The sequence below is a fragment of the Kryptolebias marmoratus genome, linkage group LG15 (assembly GCF_001649575.2).
Source record: "Kryptolebias marmoratus isolate JLee-2015 linkage group LG15, ASM164957v2, whole genome shotgun sequence".
NCBI classification, from domain to species: Eukaryota; Metazoa; Chordata; class Actinopteri; order Cyprinodontiformes; family Rivulidae; genus Kryptolebias; species Kryptolebias marmoratus.
In genome coordinates this window covers 22,917,134-22,940,008 of record NC_051444.1, presented here as the reverse complement: position 1 = coordinate 22,940,008, position 22,875 = coordinate 22,917,134, and the positions used below count along the sequence as shown (strand labels likewise).

At 40.8% G+C, this 22,875-nt stretch overlaps 1 protein-coding gene across 2 annotated transcripts in view; it reads right to left on the bottom strand.

Annotated features, from left to right (window-relative positions):
- LOC108237844 (E3 SUMO-protein ligase PIAS1-like) overlaps nucleotides 1-22,875 on the bottom strand; it is a 52,414-nt gene that overhangs the window by 11,415 nt on the left and 18,124 nt on the right. The window contains exons 1-2 of one of the 2 annotated variants that reach the window (XM_037980008.1): nucleotides 18,457-18,549; nucleotides 10,173-10,668 (exon numbers count right to left, since the gene is read on the bottom strand). In XM_037980008.1, the coding sequence (XP_037835936.1) occupies nucleotides 10,173-10,665 (493 nt within the window). In that variant the 5' untranslated portion in view covers nucleotides 10,666-10,668; nucleotides 18,457-18,549. Of the gene's footprint in view, nucleotides 1-10,172; nucleotides 10,669-18,456; nucleotides 18,550-22,875 lie in introns of those variants that run through there. The other variant, XM_017419540.3, reaches the window with a different exon arrangement.

Below are 22,875 nucleotides of genomic sequence, written 5' to 3'. Positions count from 1 at the left end.
AGATACGAGGAGGCTTGATACGAGCTATGATTGACGTCTTCCTCTTTTTTGGTCTCACACACCCAACTTTTAGTCCTTCACACACACCAAAACTGAGACAATGGCTTCTTTAGGATTAACACAGTGGTTGATATCATCTGAGAAGATGCTGTTTGAGTATTAAAACTCGAAGGAAACTACAATGAAGGCCATTTTTAAAAAAAACAACAACCCATTATTCGTCTTAAGACTGGTCATGCCGCTTGTTTTCTTTAAAAAAAAGAAAAAAAGAAAAAGTTTGAGATGTTTAATTTGCTTTTTTAAAGTTAGAAGAGTAATTTTTATGAAACTAATGAACATCTGGGTAATTCTGCATAGCATACACGCCACAAAAAAAAGGAAGACTTCGAGGCTGCCCCCCCACCTCCCTTTCCAAAAGCAGTAAAGTCTGCCTCCCAGCTGCTCTAAAGATCATTAATGAAAAATGTCCCTGTTTACAGGAGAGCGACATGAATAACCAAATAACACAATGGAAAGGAGCGGAGCAGCAGCTGGGTTGAAAAACCCGCCGCCGTACGCGAACAAAAACCCTGTTTTCGATTTCGCACTGATGGCGGAGTAAAGACATTTTTCTGTCAGGGCTGTTTTTATATGTAGCTAAGTTTCATGAACCTCTTGGTCAAGAAGTTTTCTTTCACCAGAGGGTAAATTATGAGCCCCAGCTGAGTCTTTTTTCTCCTCCCGCTTCCCCTCAGCATCAAAACCGTCTGAGCTCAGATCGGGAAACCAACTCACAGACACTATTTCTGACTCGTCATCAGCACAGCAAAACGAAGATCATGACGAAAACGCCGAAGACTATTTTAATCATCGCCAATAAATCCTCCCTGTTCCTGGTTCAGGTGGTTTAGTCCACGGTGATCATAAACAGGTGAGAAGTGAAGGATCCATTTATCTGGGTGCAGATTTGGATTTGTCTGCCAGGCTTGAACATAAAGAATTTGAAAAGTACTGAGGACGTCAAACCAGAATGTGTTTACTGAGGTGCATAAAAGGATGAATTTCTCCAAAAAAAAGTGCCCTTTTTTAAATTTTTCAGCCTGTAGGATTTACATCATGACTTTCATCTATTTGATGCTTTAATCTGACTACCTCCTGTTAGGAATAAATCTAACAAATTAAGTTTCTTCTAATCTTCGGTCAGTGACAAATAAATTAAATGGCTTTAAGAGCAGAAACGCAATTACTTGTCTCTGCTTAGTGTCACTAACCGGTATTAAATATCGGCACAATCGTTTTTATACACAGGCACGCTGACGATGAATGAAAATTCGATTTCATTAGGAACAACATGTAATTATGAAGCTCAGTGCATCAGGAGTTTGTTGGGATGGGCTCTCAAGTTGGAGATTAAGCAGAATTTGTAATGAAGTTCGGATGACGGTACTAAAAAAAGATGCTTTATTGTTGTTTTGAAGAAAACGGATCTCAGGAAGGCGTGTGTTTGTGCAGGTCGTGTTCGAATGAGTGCTTTTTTTGCAGGTCAAGGAAAGGATCAAACGAGGTGTTCTGGCGTCCGCGAGATTCCCGATGAAGTGAGTGAATATTTAAACGCACACAGAAACATACAGACTCGTGTCCTTGGCGAGACCTGCCACCGTACCGACCGCTACGCTGCGCTTCATTTGTCTTTGATTCTTAAACTCATATACGGCAGATGGTGGGAGGACTGACAGATGTGGAGAACGACCTCCAACGGATTGATGCTCAAAGGGAGGAGAAAATCAACCCAAAATTATACATTAAAATCTACATAAAACGAAATGCTCAACCAGCAGTTCTTGTAGAGCCAACATAACAGAAGATATCTGTCAAATAAATGCACAAAGTAACGGGTTTCTGTGAATCTCTCGGTAATGAAAAGCACATTTAAGCAGAAAGCGACTGGCCTGGAATTTCTGCACACCAGTAAGCCAATCATTAACCGATGATTTAACTTCCGAAAGGCTTTTTATTAAGTCTGAGTCCGCTCTGTAGAGGCAAAGTCGCAGGGGTCGGCGGCCTATTAAAATGTCTCCACATTGAGTTAGTCCAGAAAACAGAAAACTTAGTTCTGGGTACATTGTTACGACACCGTGACACTGCTGTATTTCTTTTACTACAGTACATATCTGAACTAAATAACTTTCCTCAATAAGCCGTCTTAGCTTACTTCTGGCCATCCGTGTGTACTTGTTTGAAATGCTAGAATATTCTAATACGGCACAAGAAAACCTAGAAAAGTCGAGTTGTGGGATTTTTGCTCTGCCTCGAGGAGAAAGACGTGCGAGCCGAACTTCAGAGAGTGTGCTCGGCTGTGGAGCCCGTCTTCGGCACAACAAAGCCCAGCTGGAGTTTATTAACTTGTTAGTGGCTTTGCTACTTTCTCTCTGCACCACAGGCGAGAGCACACAATGAGCCCGCCGCGCGTCGCGCACCGACGTCGGATGAAACGGCGTTCGCACGCAGAACAAAGGCTAAAACTCCTTCGGTGTCACTCAAATGTGACGCTACGATGCCGAAAGGATCTGCAACAAAAGGTCAGCTCTGGATGTTACGCCCACACTTGTGCACAGTGACAACGAAAAATCTTTCCAGAAGCGTTACTTTCTACCCCTCTGACAGCTGTAATTACTTTTTATTAGCGGCATATGGGCGTTGCATAGTTACATCCACGCTGACAAGGCTCATTTAGGCATTCCAGGACTGCTAAGACTGGCATTAATGGTTTTTGAGTGGTCAGACGGCTTTGTATGAGCGTTTGCAGCAGGCATTTCAAAATGTTTCACGTTATAAAATGCCACACCCAGGCGCTCAGGAAGCGACATGAAACGAATCTCTGCAGGCGGAACAGTTTCTGTTTGAGATCAGCGAAAAAATGTTTACAGCTTTTAAGAGTTGGATCAGTCTAATCAAGCGACATGCGGCGATGATGATGAACCAACTCAGACAGAATAATGCAGGTTTAATAGGCTCTGAATGATGGAAGCCATTTTCAGCAGGCTGTTTATAGCTGAATGCAGCAAAGGCGGCTTTTTGTTGACGTTCGTTTTGCCGAGAGAATGCAGAGTTGTTTACAGTGAAATGAAGGATTTACTCCAGGGGGGTCAGACGCGGGTCAGAGTTTGAGCTGGCAAATATCAGCTTGTGTTTTCACTTGGATTGAAGTATGTTTATGAAACACCAGGCACCATAACATTCTGCGTGAAGCTGATAATGTATCTGATTTCATCTCTTTAGCGATTCCATAAAGAGGCGCCTATTTGCTTCAACCAGTTGGAGAGCAAAACAGGAGTAAATCGAGTTGCGCTGATTTAATGGTTGCTTAAGGTTGTGGAGTTGATGTGTAACTTCTGACATCCTGCTCGTGCTAATCTGGTGCTTTGAGAGCCACAAAGAAAACCAAACATTAAAAATGTAGATTTGGTCAGATGGAGTCTACTTACTGAACTTTAAAGGAGAAAGTCAAACGGTAGCGAGACCTCAAATACCGTTTTAATCTATGATTCACTATTTCATAATTGATTGTACTTTTTGTCCTGTTTTAATAAAAGGGCACTTCAGACAGATTTCACAATAAAATCCCTCCCAGGGCTTGAGGAAAAGCTCCGTCTGAACCGATGAAAGTGTTTCACGGTCAAGGAAATGTATCTCAAGTGATCAAATCTCATTTACCCGCTCTACATTCAAATCTATGCAGCCTACGTCACACGGTCAGCTGTCACCGGTCGACTGCTGTTTCTATAAAATAACAAACGCACTCGTTCACCGAATATATATTATTAGTCAGACATCAACAACAGGAGCTCAGCCTGTGATCCACTATTCCCTCCACTGATAGATGTCCAGCAGCACTTTCCGGTCTGTTTTAAACACACCTTCAAATCAAATCTTCAGGAGGTTTGGAAACCTGCTGCGTTCGCCGCTCACACCTGATAAGGCCTACATGCTGCCAGGGTTCAGTCGAACTAAAATCCTCTGTTAGTTTTGTAAAAATTTGAACTTTTTTGTTCAAATTATCTATTTATTTACTGTGAAACCACCTAAGTGATAAAATGGCATCTTTAAACTAAAACATGAAGATTACAAACCCTTAAAAAAGCCCTAAAATTATACACAGAAAGAAGACATCATGACAAGAAATTTTAAGCAGAAGGTAATATTTTTTACTCTGGTATCATCTGATGAAAGCTTCATAGAATTAAAATATGAATACCGCTTTAATATGAAACTGCTCTAAAGGTTTCATTTTAAATTCAGTGCAGCAGGTTTAAGCCTGACAGACAGAGCTGAGGGCATCAGGACGGTCTCTTCAATACAACCAATAAAAATGGAAAATAATACATTTTACTGCGTTGTAAGATAGGTCAGCTTTTATTTGAAAATGTTTTTGATAAAATTCAAAACATTACTATGACATATTTGGTAAAAGATATGTTTTAAAGTTATGCAAATGTCTTCTAAAATAAAAAAGTAGTGTGTACCAACAATAAACTTTAATGACTCTGAGTTTAGCTGCAGCCTAAACAGCCAAATAGGGCATTTTAGCAATTAACCCAACAAGTTTTGGGGACTAAGCACACGAAAAAAACATGCAACAATCTATTGTTGAAGCAAAGAATATATTTTCGTCATTTTTACGCAACACATTAGCAGTAGTGGTTTCACGTGGCGAGCCTTTACGAGCAAATTTCTCATCAAACTGAAAATGAGTCCGCATCCTTTTCTAGATGTGTTGATTTAATCACAGTGTCTGTGCACCGGAATTATATCTATTTATGAAGGATGGAAAATGATGGGGATGAGAATGCATCAACCTGTAAGGTCGCCATGGTAATAAAGGAGGAGACGAAGCAGCCCAGATCATTGACCGGTGGAGGCTGGCAGGGCCGAGCTGTGGGCTGTCTAACCTTTATTCCCCAGACTGATAAGACTCAGCAGAGAGCGGAGAACGGCACCAGAGGGAGGGATAATGACGGGGGGGGAGGAGAAAGGATGTGTGTGTGTGTGTGAGGGGGGGGGGGCATGGTGTGAGAGTGATAATAACTACATTTACATGCACAGTCGCTGTGCTGAATAAGGCCGAGGCAGGAAATCAGAGCTCACGTTCTCACGTGCTGCAGTTTCTCAGGAACTAGAAAGCCTGATGTTTATGCAGCGGATCAGTAACCATCATCCTCTTCGACCGGTCTCCTAAACGTGTTGAGTAAACCTGTCCTAATTCAACCTAATTTACGGATTTATATTCATATCCAGAACAGTTTTTAACACGAGGGGAAAAAAACAAAAAAAAACAAAGTTTTCGTCAAAGTAGCCGTTTCGGAAACATAAACAACTGTACAAACTTTGCGTTTTCTGGTATTTCCCGCATTTTCATTATGTAAATTGTGCGCTGGGAGAGAGATTCACGCAGCACAAATCTGGTTTTATAATTCAAAAGGAAGCCGAGAGCATTCCAGTCAAATCCAATTACCTGGAACATACAAACCCACCTCTTATTAAATCCAAATCAGGGGCTCGGTAACTCCTAAAATAATACAATCAATCATCTGTATATTGAGAAGTAAATTACTGTCTTAAATCATTCATATGTAGTGAAAAATTAAGCATGGCCAACGTGGGACTGTTATAAACAGCACAGTTAATAGATGAAGCAGCTTGAACTTACCAAACAGAAGCTGAGAAGTTGTTTTTTTTAATTAGTCGCTCATCTGTAGCTACTGGAACAATGTATTTATCGCTTTCTTTAAGGACAAGAGCTGGAAACTATTCAAAACCCCAAACACACGTACATGTTGGTCCTGCAGCTCGTCAGTGAGAACCAACTGGAAACGAGTAATAATCATCCTCTCATTTCGCTGCCTTCGACTCGTCATGCACGCACACTTGTGTTTATTTATACTCCGGGTTAAGCCCGCGCAACACCAACAAATCAAATTTCCAGGAAAAATAAAAAGGCGAACCGAGAGTGCAGGCAAACAAGGAGGGGAAGGTAATCAGAAAAATAAAAAAATAAAAAAGAGGGAGAGAGAGAGAGAGAAATGGGAGGCCAGGTAAGAGGAGACCCGACAACAATGGGGAGGGAACGAGGGCCGGGCAGCAATCAGTAGATCTGGGAGAGAAGAAGAGACGTTACGAAGAGCGCGATCGGTGAGGTGAGAGAGACCGACGGTGTTAAAGCAAAAGAAAATGACAAGTATTCAGGTAGCTTCAGCCCTGTCCTCTGTAAGAGACAAAACAGGTCATCACCCCAAAGCTACACTTTCATTCTTGAAATGTAAATATTTAGTTTTGTGTAATGATGCGCAACAACCTCCGGCCGAGGTTTTTGCTACTACTTCCCCGACGACAACACGCTCGACAACATGCATTATTTATCGGGAAAGCGCGTTTTGAGAACGTTGTAAATGACAATGATGCGAAAGTCGGATTCATATTCAAATGAGGGGAGGGCGTGTTCCGCGGGCACAGGTGCGTGCCCGTGTGATTTCATCACTCTGCATGCAAATTCTGACCACGGAGACAGAAGACGGAGGGAGAAGGAGGGGAAGAGGAGGCGGAGAGGGATGGGACGCGTGCAGGAAATGGACAGAGTGAGAAAGAGAGGCGGAAGGAAAAGGAGAAAGATGGTGTGATGACAAAGCTGCAGGCGCTGTGTTTGTACATGCATCTGCAGGCAAATTAATCACAAGGCGGCCTCTTACTCTATTAAAATGCTAATGCAGGAAAATCTAGACATTTCCATATATTTGCAATACATCCCAGAGCCCAAAGATTGTTATTATGCTAAGTGCAGGCCGGATGCTGGGTGTAATGTGAAGACAAATCTTATCGGGATGAAACCAAGATTAAAAGTCTGTTAAGTAATCCATTAATGGGCAGCCAGAAAACCTGATACGAGCCTAAAACGGCAGGCCTTCATAAAGATTTTCAGGAGAAGATTCTCGAGATCTCCTAAAGCCCGGTACTGAGTGGTGAGCTCCTACTTGAAAACGCTCGGAAAACAAGCAAAGTTGACACACTTGTGTCTATTTTATGAGAGATTTGTGTGTTTGGGTTTAATGTCGACACGGCTTTCAACGGGGTGATGTGAGAAGCTGAAAGTAGGAGCTCTGGTACAGAACCACAGGGTAATCAGACACTCTCAATAATCAAAAACCTAATCTGATGTCATCTTATGCAGATGAGTTAGGCTGGAAGACCTTTGGCGTTTTGACTCGTTTGTGCCGTGACACAGATATGTCGAACGTGACGCCGAAATAAAGCTCCTTCCAGTCTTCGTCCGGTTCCTTAAAGCATTTTGACTCATTCTTTCAGTGAAGCCGGGTGTCTTATCTTGCTGAAAACAAAACAACGGAGCACCCACATTAGTGACAAAACTAAAGCTTTCCAGTAGACCATTGCTGAAAGCATCATACGGGTTCTGCTGGCTTTTATTTTTCCCACAGCAACTCTCGATGAAGAACGTTTCCCGAGTGACATGAACAGATCCGGCTATTCCTGTGAGACCAATGGAGATAATTCCACAGATTATGAAGAGCTATTTGAGAGGACGAGTTGTTGTTGTTTTTAATTTGTTCCTTCTACGTTGCTTTCACAAGCTTTCAGTACTCACTCACTGCTGCTTGTGATAATTTCCCAAAATGCAAAACCTCCACTGCAGGAACAGACAGCCTCCTCCCGTAAGAACGCCTCCAATTAAGTATTTTAATAAATGCAGCGGAGGCCACTAATAAGCATCTCCCTGCAAAATCAGCCATAGTGTTACACTGAAACGAGCCACTGAGTGCCACATCCAGGTTTTCACTGTTTCTTCTACTCGTCAAAGTGTTCAAAAAAAAATGGGCTTTTGATGTTTTCTCAGTTGTGGTTTTGACTTCGATTTGAACAGATTTGGACCATTTTAAGCACTGATATCCGTCTTCTTTAACAGATGTTTTGCAGCAGTCAAAAAACTAAAAGTAAATAATTAAAACCATGTACTTGTGTTCCTCTTTCAGCGTTATCCTGGTTTGAGAAAACTCATAATGCTTTTCAAATTCATTACAGCCTACAATATTTCTTAGTTTACTATTTGAAAGTAATATCGATAACAGTATAGCAGGCTGCAGAGAAGGCCTCTTAAGGTGCGCTAATGGATACTGGCCTTGTTCAGACCTGGCACAAATGGTCATCTTTAGGTACGAGTGCTCACACCTGGCATTAAAACGCTTCTGGACTGTCAGTGAGCAGGTCTGCTGATGTAAAAACCCCAAACACATTCAACCACCTGAACTATATTTATTTTCTGTCACTTTCATGGCTCAGAGTCACTTGGGCTTTCACCGACGTGGAGCTATTTGGCCTACGCAACTCTTAGTAAGCTTAATTACCCAACAGATTTGATATGAGGGGGAGGGGGAGGTGGGAGAAGGAGCATCAAATGATTAGTGACTTCAAAAAGCTCAGTGTCGACAAAAATACACTGAAGGTTTTAACCTGTAAAACCCCACCGCAGCGGGCTGCAGCTGTTTGTTTTTTTTTAACATCAGTAGTGGGTTTAATTAGGTGAATATATTACGACATAATGCTGCTCAGATTGTTGTTCTGCGATTGACAGGATAACAGAACCATACGGTGACCACAGTGGGTCCAATTAGCACTAAAAACAATCAGAACAAACTTTAAACTAAAGAGAAATTCACCACAGAGCGTCCTGGTAATCCACTGATAAAACGCAGACGAATCTGTCATTTAGTTTAAGAAACATTCTTAAAATTAACGATGAAAACCTTTCGCTGAAAAAAACCCCAGAAAAATAAAACGTATCTGCAGAATATTGCCATGGATAGCTGTTTAATCACCTTTAATTAGCGGGCAGAGGAGGCTGTTTTAACTGAGAGACATCCAGGTAATCACCTGGCTGCCCATGAGGGGTCAGCAGGTGGTCCTACAGTGAGGTTCAGGGCGCTTTTACGTACAGTCCACTGAAGCAGTAAAAATAAAAAAGCTCCAGACCCCCTCTGAAGGTGGTCAGAGTGAGGTTTCCGATGCCCTCTGAGAGCACTCACACCTGTATTTAGTGCCATCCAGATGCAATCGGCTCTCCCAGGGGGGACGTTATCGCAGGTTGGAATCACTGCGTCACTCTATGGTGCACGCACTCCCATAACAACGTGTTTGTGAGGCAGAACGGTTGTCACTGTCACGACTGCAACAAGGAAAATTAGCAATGCCGAATAGGAGGCTAACAATTCTTCATTCTTTTACATTGTCGACCCAAATGATAAATAAATGAGCTGACTAATGTTTGCTTGACTCACACTTTTGTTTTTTGTGTTCAAATTACTGAAAGCAATTCACTTAGAGACAAAGTTTTCACAGTAATGTAAAACAGTTCTTAATGCTACATATACAAGAATACGATGGAAACACGGCTTTTTATATGAAAGCACAAATTACATCTGTAACCACAAACATCCAGGCGACCATTATTCATCTATAAAGCATGCTGTAATCAATCCAGTTCCTGGATCTCTTAAAATTACTTTCAGACGCCAGGAAAGTATTTATGATCACGTGTAACAGTGTATTAATATCTACTGTGTGAATAAATGCAGGTTTTCTTCCTCATCACCTGAAAAGAACTGAGCAAACCACCAAATACTATCATAATTAAACATAATTAGTCAAAGCCTTTGGAAAACAGCCACCAAAATGAAACAGCTAATTTCTGACGTTTTCTGCTTCATGAATCAAGTGTCCAATTACCATTTGCACTTGTAATCTTTATGGCTCACGTCTACTTTGAAAACTTGAGAAAAATGGTATATTTTCACTCGAACCCCTCTGCACTCTGTCAACACATTAGCAGGAAGCATGACACAGACGCCAGCAAGGAGCCCTTTTTACCCAGAGGAAGCACGAGCGTCAGTGTTTTCAGTGCCTGCTGTCGTGATCATTACAGGAGCAATACACTCACAACCATTTACATCAGACTTTTGTTGCAGTTTTATGTTTAAATAGTATTTTCACAGCACAAAAAGTAGGAAGAAAACAGACACATAGTAGACAGGAGGGGTTTTATGGCCTGGAGCTGAAGTGAGGATGAAGGGACTGCATGTGTCCAGCTCTCATCGGCCATCACAAATTCATTCTCACACACATATCCTCACCTAGACTGGTTGGCTTGATGAGTTCGTCCAGCATGTCGTAGAAGGGCAGCCTCTGAAGCTTGACGTCTGGGTGGACCGGATGCAGCGTGGCTGAGGCGGGTAGATGGTGCGTCAGTCCGCTCAGCTCGTGTTTGCCCGGGCCGAGCAGCGAGAGGGGCAGTAAGGCAGCGGGCGACGGGGCCCCGCCGTGCCCGGCGTGGCCCTCGTACGCCAGCTGTGTCAGGCCAGCGGGCAGCGCCGCGCCTCCGCCTCCAACCACCCCGACCGAGGCTGGGTGGTGCGGACCGGGCAGGGCCAGTTCTGAGTGGGAGACCATTTTGGCAGGGAAGCGTCTTCGGTAGAGCTCTTTGATCTTCATGTGCACAGCGGGGCTGCAGCCGACTTTCAGGAGATGCAGGGCCTTGGTCAGCAGCTCATGCTTGCGTCCGTGCTTGTTGCGCCCAGCGTAGCCCAGCAGCACCTGCAGCTCTGACACCCGCAGGCTCATCACCATTTGCTAGGAGAGAGATGAGAAAGATGAAGAGAATAAACTCAAGAGTTGAAACAGTAATACTGATACCTGCAGACTTCTTTAGAAATGATGAAAGTCACTGTAAGCCCATTTGTTTTGGGCTCACAGCTGCTATATTTGGTTTTTGAAGTCAAAGCTAAGATAAGCACATCTATTGACTTGGTGATGGGCTAAAAATTTTGTCTATAACTTAAAGCAGCCATGTCTGTAATTATCCCTTCCTTTAGGACTAAAATGATTTAAATTAACATTTTTTTGTCTACATGAACAAGGAAAGTGGCTGTAAAAGCCCAGACTGTACCTGCCGCACTCAATTCTGCATTAAAGTTGGGATTTTTAACTTGGAGGTCAAAAAGGACCGATGGATATTCGGAGCCAGAGTTAAAGGAGCTCCAGTTTTTAGGCACTTGATCTTTAAGTTAGTGTCTCACTGGATATGATAGACGGGAGGCTAGTTGGCGACTCCAAATTGAGGGAAAATTGCGATAAAGGTGAGTTTTCCCGTGCAGACTCACTGAACTCCTAGTGTTGGCGGCCAAGTGACCACGGAACCGTGCAGCTGCGTTTTGAACGGCCAGCTCTTGAAAATCACGGCCTATTTTCAAGTGCACGGCTCCCAAAACTGCATTTTTGGCCACGCATATTATTCTGCTGCCCACATCCCACCTGCCTCGATTTGTTCTAGACCCACCTTGGTAGCCGTCCCAACATTTCTGACTTAATCTCTCGCAGTACGCTTTCGAAACAAAGATATAGGCAAATTTGGACCAGTTTTTTGATAACTATTACTCATCATCAGCGTAGTTTTTAGACCTTGTTGGTAGCCACTGAAGGCCCCCCCCCCCCTTGTTGTTGTTCACTGTGAATCTGGCATTGCAGCCCAATGTCGTCCGCTGAGCCACGGGGATGTAAAGAAAAGAAAAAAAATCCAACAGCGTGAAAAGGGGAACAATAAGAAAAAGCCCGGTTTGAACAAAATGTCAGCAACAAGCAGGCGGAGGCCGAACGTGTTCAACTGATTCCTACTGAACCACAGGCGAGTTTTTGTCCTCACCTACAACAGAAGTGGGGAAATTTTCTTCTCTATACATTCAGAGCTACTCAGTCCAGCTCTATTTTAACAATTCACCCTCTAAAAGAGGAAAAAAGGCACCAAAAAACCCCGTTCAACAGAAAACAAACAGTTCCATGACCCTCTCATTTCGCTTTAATTGGCTTCTTCTGGCTGCTTCAGGACCACCTAAGTAACAAATTAAAAAGATGGGCTGGATTGTAAATGCATATTTAGGTAATTAACTTTACTTTTATATCTTTGAGTTGATGTTTTCCTGTCTCTAAACAACCCCAAAAGCCTGAGCTAGACGCATTAATTGAGACATGTTAGGGGTTGCGCTTCACAGATGCTGACAGAAACCCCACTGAGCTCATTTAACAAAGTTTTATTGAACAGAATGAAAATATTAATTGAAAAAATTCAGTTTCCTAAGCTGCTCACAAGACCGGTGCCTGTCAAAGTGTAATAAAAAACACACTGAGTACTGAAGGCATTGTTTTTTTTATTTTGTATTGGAAAGAGGGTTTAAAAAAGGAAAGAAAAAAGATCCAAACTTGCCAACAAAAGATTGTTCTCCAGCTCAATATGAGGTTGAGGGCCAAACTCCCGTTAAGCAGAGGAATTGAGTAGTTTCAGCAAGAGCAGGAAAACAAAGCAAACAAACAAACAAAGAAAAAAACCCCAAAAAGAACAACAGAAAGCACTTTAAACCATCCAAAAATGTTCAAACGTTGGAAGAAATTCAGCTAAAATGTCAAACTAAATTAGGTATTTTGTCTTTTTTTCCCCCCAGTAAAGCTAGGGAAAGTCTCTGCATTAAAACAAAAAAGGCTCTTTTCTTTAAATTAAACAGTTTAAACTTACAGTATGAAATATGATACATGAGGAGGTAAGTGTATGACCTATTTAAATAAGTGCAACTGGGTCAAAAGACAAAAAAAAGGTTTAAATTAAATTTTATCTGTTAGCTACTATCATCGTTTCCACCCTGAACTAAGCAGATATGAAACTATGTGACGAACTTTAAAAAGTATAAAAGGGAGATCTAACGGCGAGCACTGCTGTGTCTCACAAAACACAAAACAGCGTCTTAGATTAACTTCATTCTTTCATCTCCTTTAATGACAGAGCAGCGAAAGAAAGGCTCACAAAGACACTCCTTTTAAAAACAAAGCATGTGCTGGTGTCCACCGTCCCAGTTTCCTCTGAACAATTTATTTATGTACAACCCCCCCAACCCCCTCCTCCCCAACTCTCTTTCTCTCTCACACACACACACACACACACACACAGAATATTACAGATGTGTGTGTGGCGCATTCTTCCAGAGAGACTCCTAGGCTTTTGCATCCAATTGACATTTAAAATGTCATATATGACTGCTGTGGGCTACTTATAGTGAGGTAACCACAGCAGCAACTTTTATGCAGGAGAATATATATATATATATATACATAAATAAAACAACTGAACAACTGAAATGCATAAAAAGACTTTCCCACAGCTGAAAAAGCCTCGCTCTGATGAAACACTTCTCTCTTTACATGCAGCCCAGTTTCGGTTCTTTAACGACGAACAACTTTTTACTGCGGCTCATTAGCAGAAACACAAAACGCGCAGTAAAATGATCCTTCTGTACTTGTCACGGAAGATGAACTGTACCAGTTCGCTTCACAACTTGAAACTATTTCATCCTCTCATCAAGTTAAGCATTCGCCCAAAAAGAGATCTCCCCCCCAACTTCACAGTTTAGCTTTTGTCGATCACTCTCTTATAATCATTTCAGAAACACAGACAAGTTCCTGTTTGTATCGTTCCAAAAAGGGCACAGCTGAAGCTTCTTGCGCTCAGCTGTGACTATCATCTAAATGTAAATGTCATTTCGGCTTTATCTTCTGCGTCCCAGGTGTGAAACGAATCTCTCACCCTGGTTCAACCACAGAACCATACAGTATTATTAAAACCAACGCACAACAATAACACACTGAATTCGAGCGGAAGCTGAAACCCGAAATGTGTCGCAGTTTGCTGTGAAACACGCTCCACTTTTGCTGGTCTTGTTTTCGGTGCCCGCGAGCACAGAAAAAAAAAAAAACCTTTTCCCGACTCACGTAACAACTTGGCATTTTACAGTCAGCCTTCTGAAACGTTGTCCTCATTTACACGTACATGTAGGGATACACAAATCTGGGAAATTTCAAAAATGTTTTATGGGAATTAACAGGAATTTATGGAAAACAACAGGAATAAACCTGGAATTTAAAATATGAAGGTTGACCCTTAATAGGGATTTTAAGTATGGTTGGGGGCAAATATATTTTAGCACAATCTTGACTAAAACAACCAGATTTCTGTACCGTGCAACAGGAGGTTCCTGGACATGTCGGGATGGATAAAAGTGTAAATAGTTTAGTTGTGAAATGCAATTTTACAGCACTTTCTATTGTTTTTATGTGAATGCAGTGAAAAAAAAACATGATAAAACATCCTATAACTTCTATTTATTTTGTTCAGGGTTGTGTACATGAATTCAGAAAAGGATTACAAAAAAAAAGAGCTGTACAAATGTTGCGACACAGTGATGTCATCAAACGCAAAGCAGGTCATGAAGTTAGCAAACTTTGGGTCAGACTCGTTATTTGCCTGTGACAAAACACAATGTTTATATTTTTGTTTGGATAGGAAATAGTTTGTTTATATTTCCACCTATTTCCAGTTATTTCTCAATAATTCCCATAATTTCTGTGGAAAGTTTTCAATGTCTAATTTGAAATATTTCCAAACTTCCCCAGCTTGACTTTCCACAGAAAGTTCCTAGAAAGTTTCCAGAAATTCACTAGAAATTTCCTCGTCTCTTTATAACGCTTTGTACATGTATGTTCATGTCTGACGTTGGCAAATAGTTCACCAACAGCGGGAGGTGAAAAACATCGTTTAAGTCTAAATCAAGTAGGGCCCTACAAAATCTGTTTCATTTCCTACCAAAATTTATTTATTTTTCTTTCCTAAATACTGTTTTGGGATGTAAACTTTTTTTTTTTTTTTTACTAAAAAGTGTTTATTTATATGGTAGAATATACAATTTCAACAATTAAATAGGAAAATATTTTAAATTTCACAATATCTTTACGAACAGCAAATAAAATAACATTTCAGTTTCATGTGTTTCATATAAAAGCAGATAAATGGTTCTTATTTTTGAAAAATAAAAGTGCCTTACATAAGAACCTAAAATTCACAACCTATCGTATAACTATTACATTAAATTTAGTGTAAAACTATTATATTCTATCGTAATTGTGTTTTATTTAACTCGATCACTGATCGCCAGGATGCTGCTGTCTCTCCTGTTTCTGTTAAATAACAACATGACACTAAAATTCCCACTGAAGCTGCTCTGTAGCTTTATTACCTTTATAATATATATATTATCTTATTTTGCTCATAAAGCTTCAAAATCTTTAAGAACATGCTCTGAACATGTTTTCATGAAAAAGAGTTTGCTGCAGAGCAGGCCGACATTAGCTTCCTTCCTCTGTTCTGCCATGACTCTTTGAGTGTTTGGGTCTTCACTCGTTTTCCTGTAGTTTGTAAAAGTCATTTAGATTAAGAAGAACTCAGAATCCTTCAATAACATCCACATATTGACTCATGCGACATTCCATGTTTCATTGAAAATTGCACCTCGAAAGTCAATTTCCGCAATCTCGTCCACGTTTTCCGGACTAGTAAATAAAAGGACCATAAGCTAAGGGAGGGTGGCACAGTGGAGCAGCGGTTAGCGCTGTCACCTCCCAGGATCGCTTCTCAACCTTGGGCCTTTCTGGGTGGGGTTTCCATATTGGATGGATGGATGGATGGATGGATGGATGGATGGATGGATGGATGGATGGATGGATGGATGGATGGATGGATGGATGGATAAACTAAGGAAGAAAGAGCGAGAGGCTGCTGATCCAGTGGATCACCCCATCCACAAACTCCACAACAGCTATGCTCTACGCTTAAATTCAAAATCTGAGAAAATCTTTGACTGGTGGGAAAATACGCACCCAACTGCAGCATGAATTATTAATATTTGCAATTGTTTTCCAAGACAGGATTTAAAAATACCATTATGATAATCTTCAACAGTATGTCTGTATTGTTGATTTTCTGGTGCATGGGTGAGGTAAAACTATAAAATCTCTCAAACATCAATTTTGATTTAATGGGGACTCTAAGTACCGTATGTCACGCAGCTAATGAGGCTCCTAACCACAGTGATTGGTCCTAACTGTAGCCTTGCAAGACGCTAATAACCCGCTTCATTTATTTGGACCCTCTTTGCTGCGACGACGACGAACAGAGAGACAACTCCCGACACTGAAAACGTCGCACGGCACTCTAGACACCAACTATCCTAGAACCTGGGCCTGTTTAGACATATTTATAGCTGATTATAAGTAATCTAATTAAAGCTGCCGGCATGCGACTCTCAGCTGCAGCCAGGTTTGGTGGCGTACACTTTTCACAGCAGGACACAGATTACACACAAGGCCTCGTTCTTAAAGGGAAAGTCTTGGCTGATTAAATCACAATGTTAGGAAGCGTATTTAAAAGGCATTCATTTGGGCAAAATTTCAACAGATTACAAAATTTAATAAACGTGTGATTATTATGTGACTAAATTTAATCAACTGACAGCTCAAGCATATTGACAGAATACATTTCTTATAATCTACAACAAATGTTAACTTTAACACCTACTAGTTGTTTTCGATAGCAGAAGTCTGGTCCTAAATAGACCCTCTTCTTAGTATTTGTTAGCCTGAATCCTCCCTGAGAACTTTGTTCAAGTGAGTATTTTGTCATCGTCTATTGTTCCAATGGATCCCGTCCAGGTCTGTGGGGATCAGATGCCCATCTCCAGCAGCAGGGGGTTAAAAGGTTTCAGGAGTAGGCAGCTATTTAGAAAAAGTAGGGAGCTGACCATCCATAAGGAGAAATTTAGAACATCAGAAATGGATTTTCCTGGCATTTGGAACAAGGCTGGAAGGGTGTTTGAAGAGTCCAAAATCAGCTATTTTTTAGGACAATCTGTGAGAATTTTTGGCATTTTGGAAAGACTGGGAGAGTTTTCAGAAAGTCAGATGGAGAATAAATTCAGCCAAGAAAAGGAACTATCCCCCCAAGACAGTAAACCTGAAGTAACTAATCGTGTAAAATTGATTTGCCAGTGTCACGCCCCCAACATCGACTAATCAGAAACCTCGGCAGATAAATGAGAACTCCTGTCCAATCAGTGGCGGTGTTACAACAATGGCACTTGCTTTCTTGCTCAAAGATGGCTGCGCCCATGGATCAACTAAAATGATCAAAAGCAAACTTGGAGAGGAAGTAAATCACCATTTCCTGTAAATAAAATTACATTTTGGATCATAATGCAGATCAGGGATAACACAGGGACTCTTCTAGGCAAACGTAAATCAACGAAAAGTAACCGGCGAAAATGCAGCTGAATGAAGGTTTCCTACAGCGATTTCCACCGGCTGCCGGCTACTTTTGAATTGGTCAGTGTGCAGGGCGGGGGTACACCCTGGACGGGTCACCAGTCCATCACAGAGTCACATCTAGATAAACAACCATGTATGCTTACACTCACACCTAAGGGCAGTTAAGAAACGTCCATTAACCTAACATGCATGGTTTAGGACTATGGGAGTAAACAAGCAATCTCCACACAAAAAGGCTCCAGCTAGGTTTTGAACCCAGAACAATGCAGTACAATATTAACTACAATGTCATGTAGGGATACAGTACTAACCAACTGTGCCACTGCGCTGCCCTCCCCTCTGATGAATGAAAATTAAATCACTGATTGCTCTCTACTGCTAGTTAAGATTCAAAGAAACTGCCTGCACTTCAACAAATCACAAATATCCTTTTAAGACTCTTGTGTGTTAATCATTGATCTCGTGGGTTTCCTCCCTAACACCAAAAACATGCATGTTAGGTTCACTGGTAACTCTTAATTGTCCCTCGGTGTGAGTGAGACTAAATAGCTGTTGTTTCGTTTGTCTCTATGTGGCCTTGTGATGGACTGGAGACGTGTCCAGGATGTACCCCACCCCTCATGCAATGACCATTGGAGATAGGCATCAGCTCCCAATGACTGTACGGAAAAGAAAGTAAAGAAAAAGGATGAAGGGATGATCTTGAGGAAGGCCTGGGGTTGGAGGCAGTTTATTTGACTAGACCCCAACCAGGACTGTTACAGAACAAACATCCCATCGCGTGTATGTTTGCCACATTTAGAAGCACACAGCTTTTTTCCATCATCCCCAAAAGATCCTACGCTGAAGTCATACCTGGGGATATTTTAATGCTAATTACTACTTATGACAATAAGTCATCAGCCTGAAATGTAGTGATTTTAAAATATTCTGACCTGCTTTCAAAGAGTCAAACAGGAGATGAAAATACTGATCCATTCTATGTCAATACACACAGTAGAAATAACAATACTTTAAAAAAATACAGGAGGAAAAACCCATATGTGAATGAAATTCTCCCGTTTCTGGTCTCGGGCACACTGCAGTCATAAAAACACATCTGTCAAACTGAGACGGCTCCTACAGAAAGAAGCTCAATCACAGGTGCAGCGGCTGGCTATGGATTTTCAATATGTAGATGTGCTTTTCACAAACACAACAATAATAGGGACTATTTAATATTACCTTGTTGAGGATCTTTAGGTGACTTTGATGTACAAATGCAGTTCCCTCAGCTCAACCCTGAAACTTCTTTCCTGCTGACATAAATGATCAAGTTCCATGAAATATACATGAAAATGTGGAGGGAAAAAATAATGTGACTGGCTGACGACAACACACACACACACACATACACCAAGCCACCCCCTCCCTTTGCTCACTATTGCTAGAAAGCAAACAAGAACAAAAAAAAATACACAACAACACAAACACTGCCACACCAAAATCTCTCTCTCTCTCTCACACACACACACACGCACACACACACTTCCACCCCACTGCAGATGTGTTACATTCCTCTGGCTTAAAAAAATATAGGGGGAGAACAAACAGAAAAAGGGAAACCAGCGGTGAAGGAAATGTTGGCAGTGAGATAGATGAACAGTTCGCTGCTCTCCCCCCCTTCACTCTGTCAGTCATTCCCCTCCATCCTATCGATCAATAACATCTGAACGTCACGTGGCTCCAAGCTCTATTTACAGGAGGATTTATTTGATCATTTGCTTTATCCGGTTTCCCAACAAATCAGAAGCTATTTTGGGTATTTTTGGGGACTTTAGTGGTAATTTTCATGAAACGAGATACTCTGTTTCACACAAGCGTGTCCAAATAAAAAGCTTAACCTTAAAAATCATAAATAACACATCGGAGGCAAGTTTTAAAAGGACTGATCTGGTCAATATTAGATGCCTATAGCTAGTTTTTTTTTTTTTAATGCAAATAAATTGTCCTGGCAGATTCAATTCTGCTTAGTTAATATAAAGTTAAAAAATTCCAAACATTTATAAACAACTCATAATTTACTTGTTAATTTAGATCAAATCCCCAGTACAGCTTAATTATTAAAGCGATAACCAGGTGCAACAGGAAAGCTGTGAATGATTTAACCGCTGGTTTAGTCGGGATGCTGATCAAAGCCTCTGATAAACTGCTTTAAGGTAAGCTATTACTTTTTTGTCCTGCTCTCCAAAGGCTAAACATGCAAACATTTTGACCTTATCACTCAAAAATCTACCTGTCTCAACAATGAGCCTCACATTACTGCCTTGCACTACATAGCCGTGTGTGAACAAAGCACACTTGTGTAAAAATGTGAACTATTTAATGCTTGTCTGAAATAACTCGACATCAAGGAGCAAAGGGTACAAGAGTACACTAAGGTTTCGTAGAGGAAAATTAATAGTTTCAAAAAAGCTTTTGAAAGTGAAGACCTTTAAAAACACCTTCAAGTTTAAAACCGATGACGTGGCAGCTAACTGTGTGCGTGTCCACTATCACCCGGTGCCCAAGAAACCCAAACAGCTATGGAGCTGTTTTTAAAATTCCTTCTGCGTCCGTCTCGCTTCATCCTGATCCTGTTGGCGTCAAACTAACCATAAAAACAAAGCTATCAAAAACTTAAAATATTGAAACTGCCTCAAGGAAGTAAAGCAGAGAAACAGGAGTCTCACCAACCATAAATCAACTTCTATACCAACATGTCAAAAAGGAGTTAATGTCGAATTGTGTACGAGCTTAAATATGTTTGGAAAAGATCAGTCACGGTCTGACAGCTGGTTTTGAAGGCCATTGTTATTGGATGAGTCCAAATTCAGTCTTATATTAATATTTGTGTATAAAACTAAAGTAAAAAACAACAAAAAAAACTTTAACTAAACATCAGGTTCTTTTTATAAAGTAGTAAAAGCAGACTCACATATACAGACTTAGTATCCATCCATCCATCCATCCATCCATCCATCCGCATGTTTTTGGTTGCCTCAAACCATGAAAATCTAAAATAATTTTTGGTAGTAAACTAAAAAACAAAACAAAACAAAAACCTTCCAGTAGCCATCTTGCTAAAGTAAATCAGAATAAAACCTTTGACCTGATTCCCATAACATTTATTTGTTTTAATCATTTTCAAATCGACATGATAATCAAAAATGCATGAATACAAATAAACCATATCCCCACATCCACTCGCATAAAACTGAAGTACAACAATACAGATTTTAACATGAAACTAATACTTCAAATGAAAAAGTGTAGGTTGAAGCTATCGCTTTATTCACACTTTTTTCTTTATATTTTGGCAGATACCTAAAGCTCTACTGGTTACAGAAAAAAAAAAAAAAGTAGAGTTTTTACTTTGTCATCCTTATTTAAGAAGAAATGCATTTCGGCGTACAGCACACAGAGGAAGTGATGGGAAAATGTCTGCTCGCTGACGCTCCGATGTGAACGAAATGAAAGCTTTGTCGAACATTAAAACTGGAATTTCAGCGTGGAACTGCAGGTTCAAGCACAATTACACCAAAATCTCTCGAATCACTTCTACTAGATGCAGGAAATCCCTGCGCACACATTTCCAGCTTCATATATTTCTTAACATTCAGCCAAGAAAGGCGGAGGTGTGGAAGGCAAGATGAAAAACACAGCGGGGCGGGCTGACTTGGGTCCCAGTCAGCCCTCTTGGCGTGTCTGTTCCCCCAGTACAAAACTGTGAGCTCCCACTGTGGGATCAGCATCCCTCTGTAGCATCACCAGAGGTGTGACTGATACGAACACAAAGCCTGCATTAAACTCGAGCATCCAGAGCTGAAGTGTCACAGCGAGCGCGCTACACGTCTGCATTTCATACAAGCAGCACACACCCTTTCTAGGTGTACCACGGACCACCTCGGCCTGACGTACGGTGGGAGAAAACAGCAAACTGGGCCGGTCATCGTTTGCACCAGGCGGCTGGGTTCGGCTAAGCTGCGAATTCAAAAGCAACAGTGTAGATGCGGCTCCACGAGACGATGAACAACTCTGGCTGCTGTAGCAGCTGATGAAATATGAAAAAGCTGCTACTTCATCAGCAGGCTCAGATTTGTGGAGGAAATGGCTCGACTTAGCTTCCTGGTGGATGTGTGCTTCCCCCTAATAGGAGTTGAGGAGAAAACGGATCGAAGCTGGTGGGGGGAAAACAACTCAATACAACAATGGTCCAGAGCAGTGTTGATCAATCCAACATGAGCCTAGATTTGAGGCTAAAAGTTTCCTTAAACATTTATTCACTGGAAAATGTAGCAGACAGACACCCTGTTTAACTTCATAGAGTCCATTTAGCAGCTTAAAAAAAAACTTAGTTTTATTTTTCAAGCAGCTATGCGCTTCCTTCTGAACTGTGCTAAGCCAAGGAAACCTCGCAGAGCATATAAACTACATTTCATTGTCTGCTAGCTTGAAGTACTCCCATACTTTACACCCCTTTGACTTTTGAAAGCTTTAATAACCCGGCTTGTTCAACCACGTTGCAGCTGAAGACTCTGTTTTTATCCACCATGATAGTTTGAAACAGAGGTCTACTGACGTACACAACACATACTAATGGTGTGGAGAAAAACAGCTACTTCAGTGAAAACATTTAAGCAATCAGAATAATAAAAAATTATGTGCTGACAAAAGATATTGGCATTGATGAATCATCAGTCGACACCACTGATTATGACGACTATTCAGTCTTTTTCCTCATCTGTCTCTTTTTAGAGCCTAAATTTAATTTTAAAAAGTGTTCACTTCAGCTCTTAAACTCTATTTATTGCTAGGTTGATATTTTATTTTTATGATATATTTTTGGACTAATTAGTGGTTTGAGACTCAGCAAAACAAAAGAGTTGATGTTTAAAATAAACTTGCAACACACATGTTACACAACAAGTCATTTAGTTCACTTTGAGTAAAAAAAACAAAACAATAACAGTAACTGCCATTAAGTTTAGTAAAGCATCTCTTTCTGATTTAGGCGTATAACTATAACAACATACAACGTCACATACAGTTATTTTTTATTTTCTTCCAAAACTCAAAAGGATTAGGAACCATATAACTTCTAATTTTTAAATTGTCACCAATACAAAAAATAAAAACAATATATATATTTTTATATAAGGAACTAAAACAACCTGATATGTAATCCATTAGGTAGAATAAAAAATGGATGTTTTAAGAAGACATATGAAGTGTCAGATTATATGCCAATGGACAATCACTGGTAATAATCTGCTTGATGGCCAATTTTTAAATACCTTCTAACCGCCTGCAGTCATTTTAAAACCAACTACGAGAGTGAAATACATCCATGGCTTTTGCAAATTTTGATTCAAGACTGTTTAATACTGTTTGAAGCGTTCTTGAGGAAAACGAAAAAGGAAAAATCGGAGACTTTTCGAGACCTGCAGACACCCAGCAGACTCCTGTCAGAGTGAAAAGCAGTGTGTAGGGTAATAATTTTCTGTCCAGAGCTGGTGAGAATGACGGATGGAGCAAGGATGGGGGATGGGGAAGAGAGAGCCTGCAGCTGAGCCTCCAAACCGAATGAAATTCTCCACAGCTCCACTGAAAACACAGAAGGGG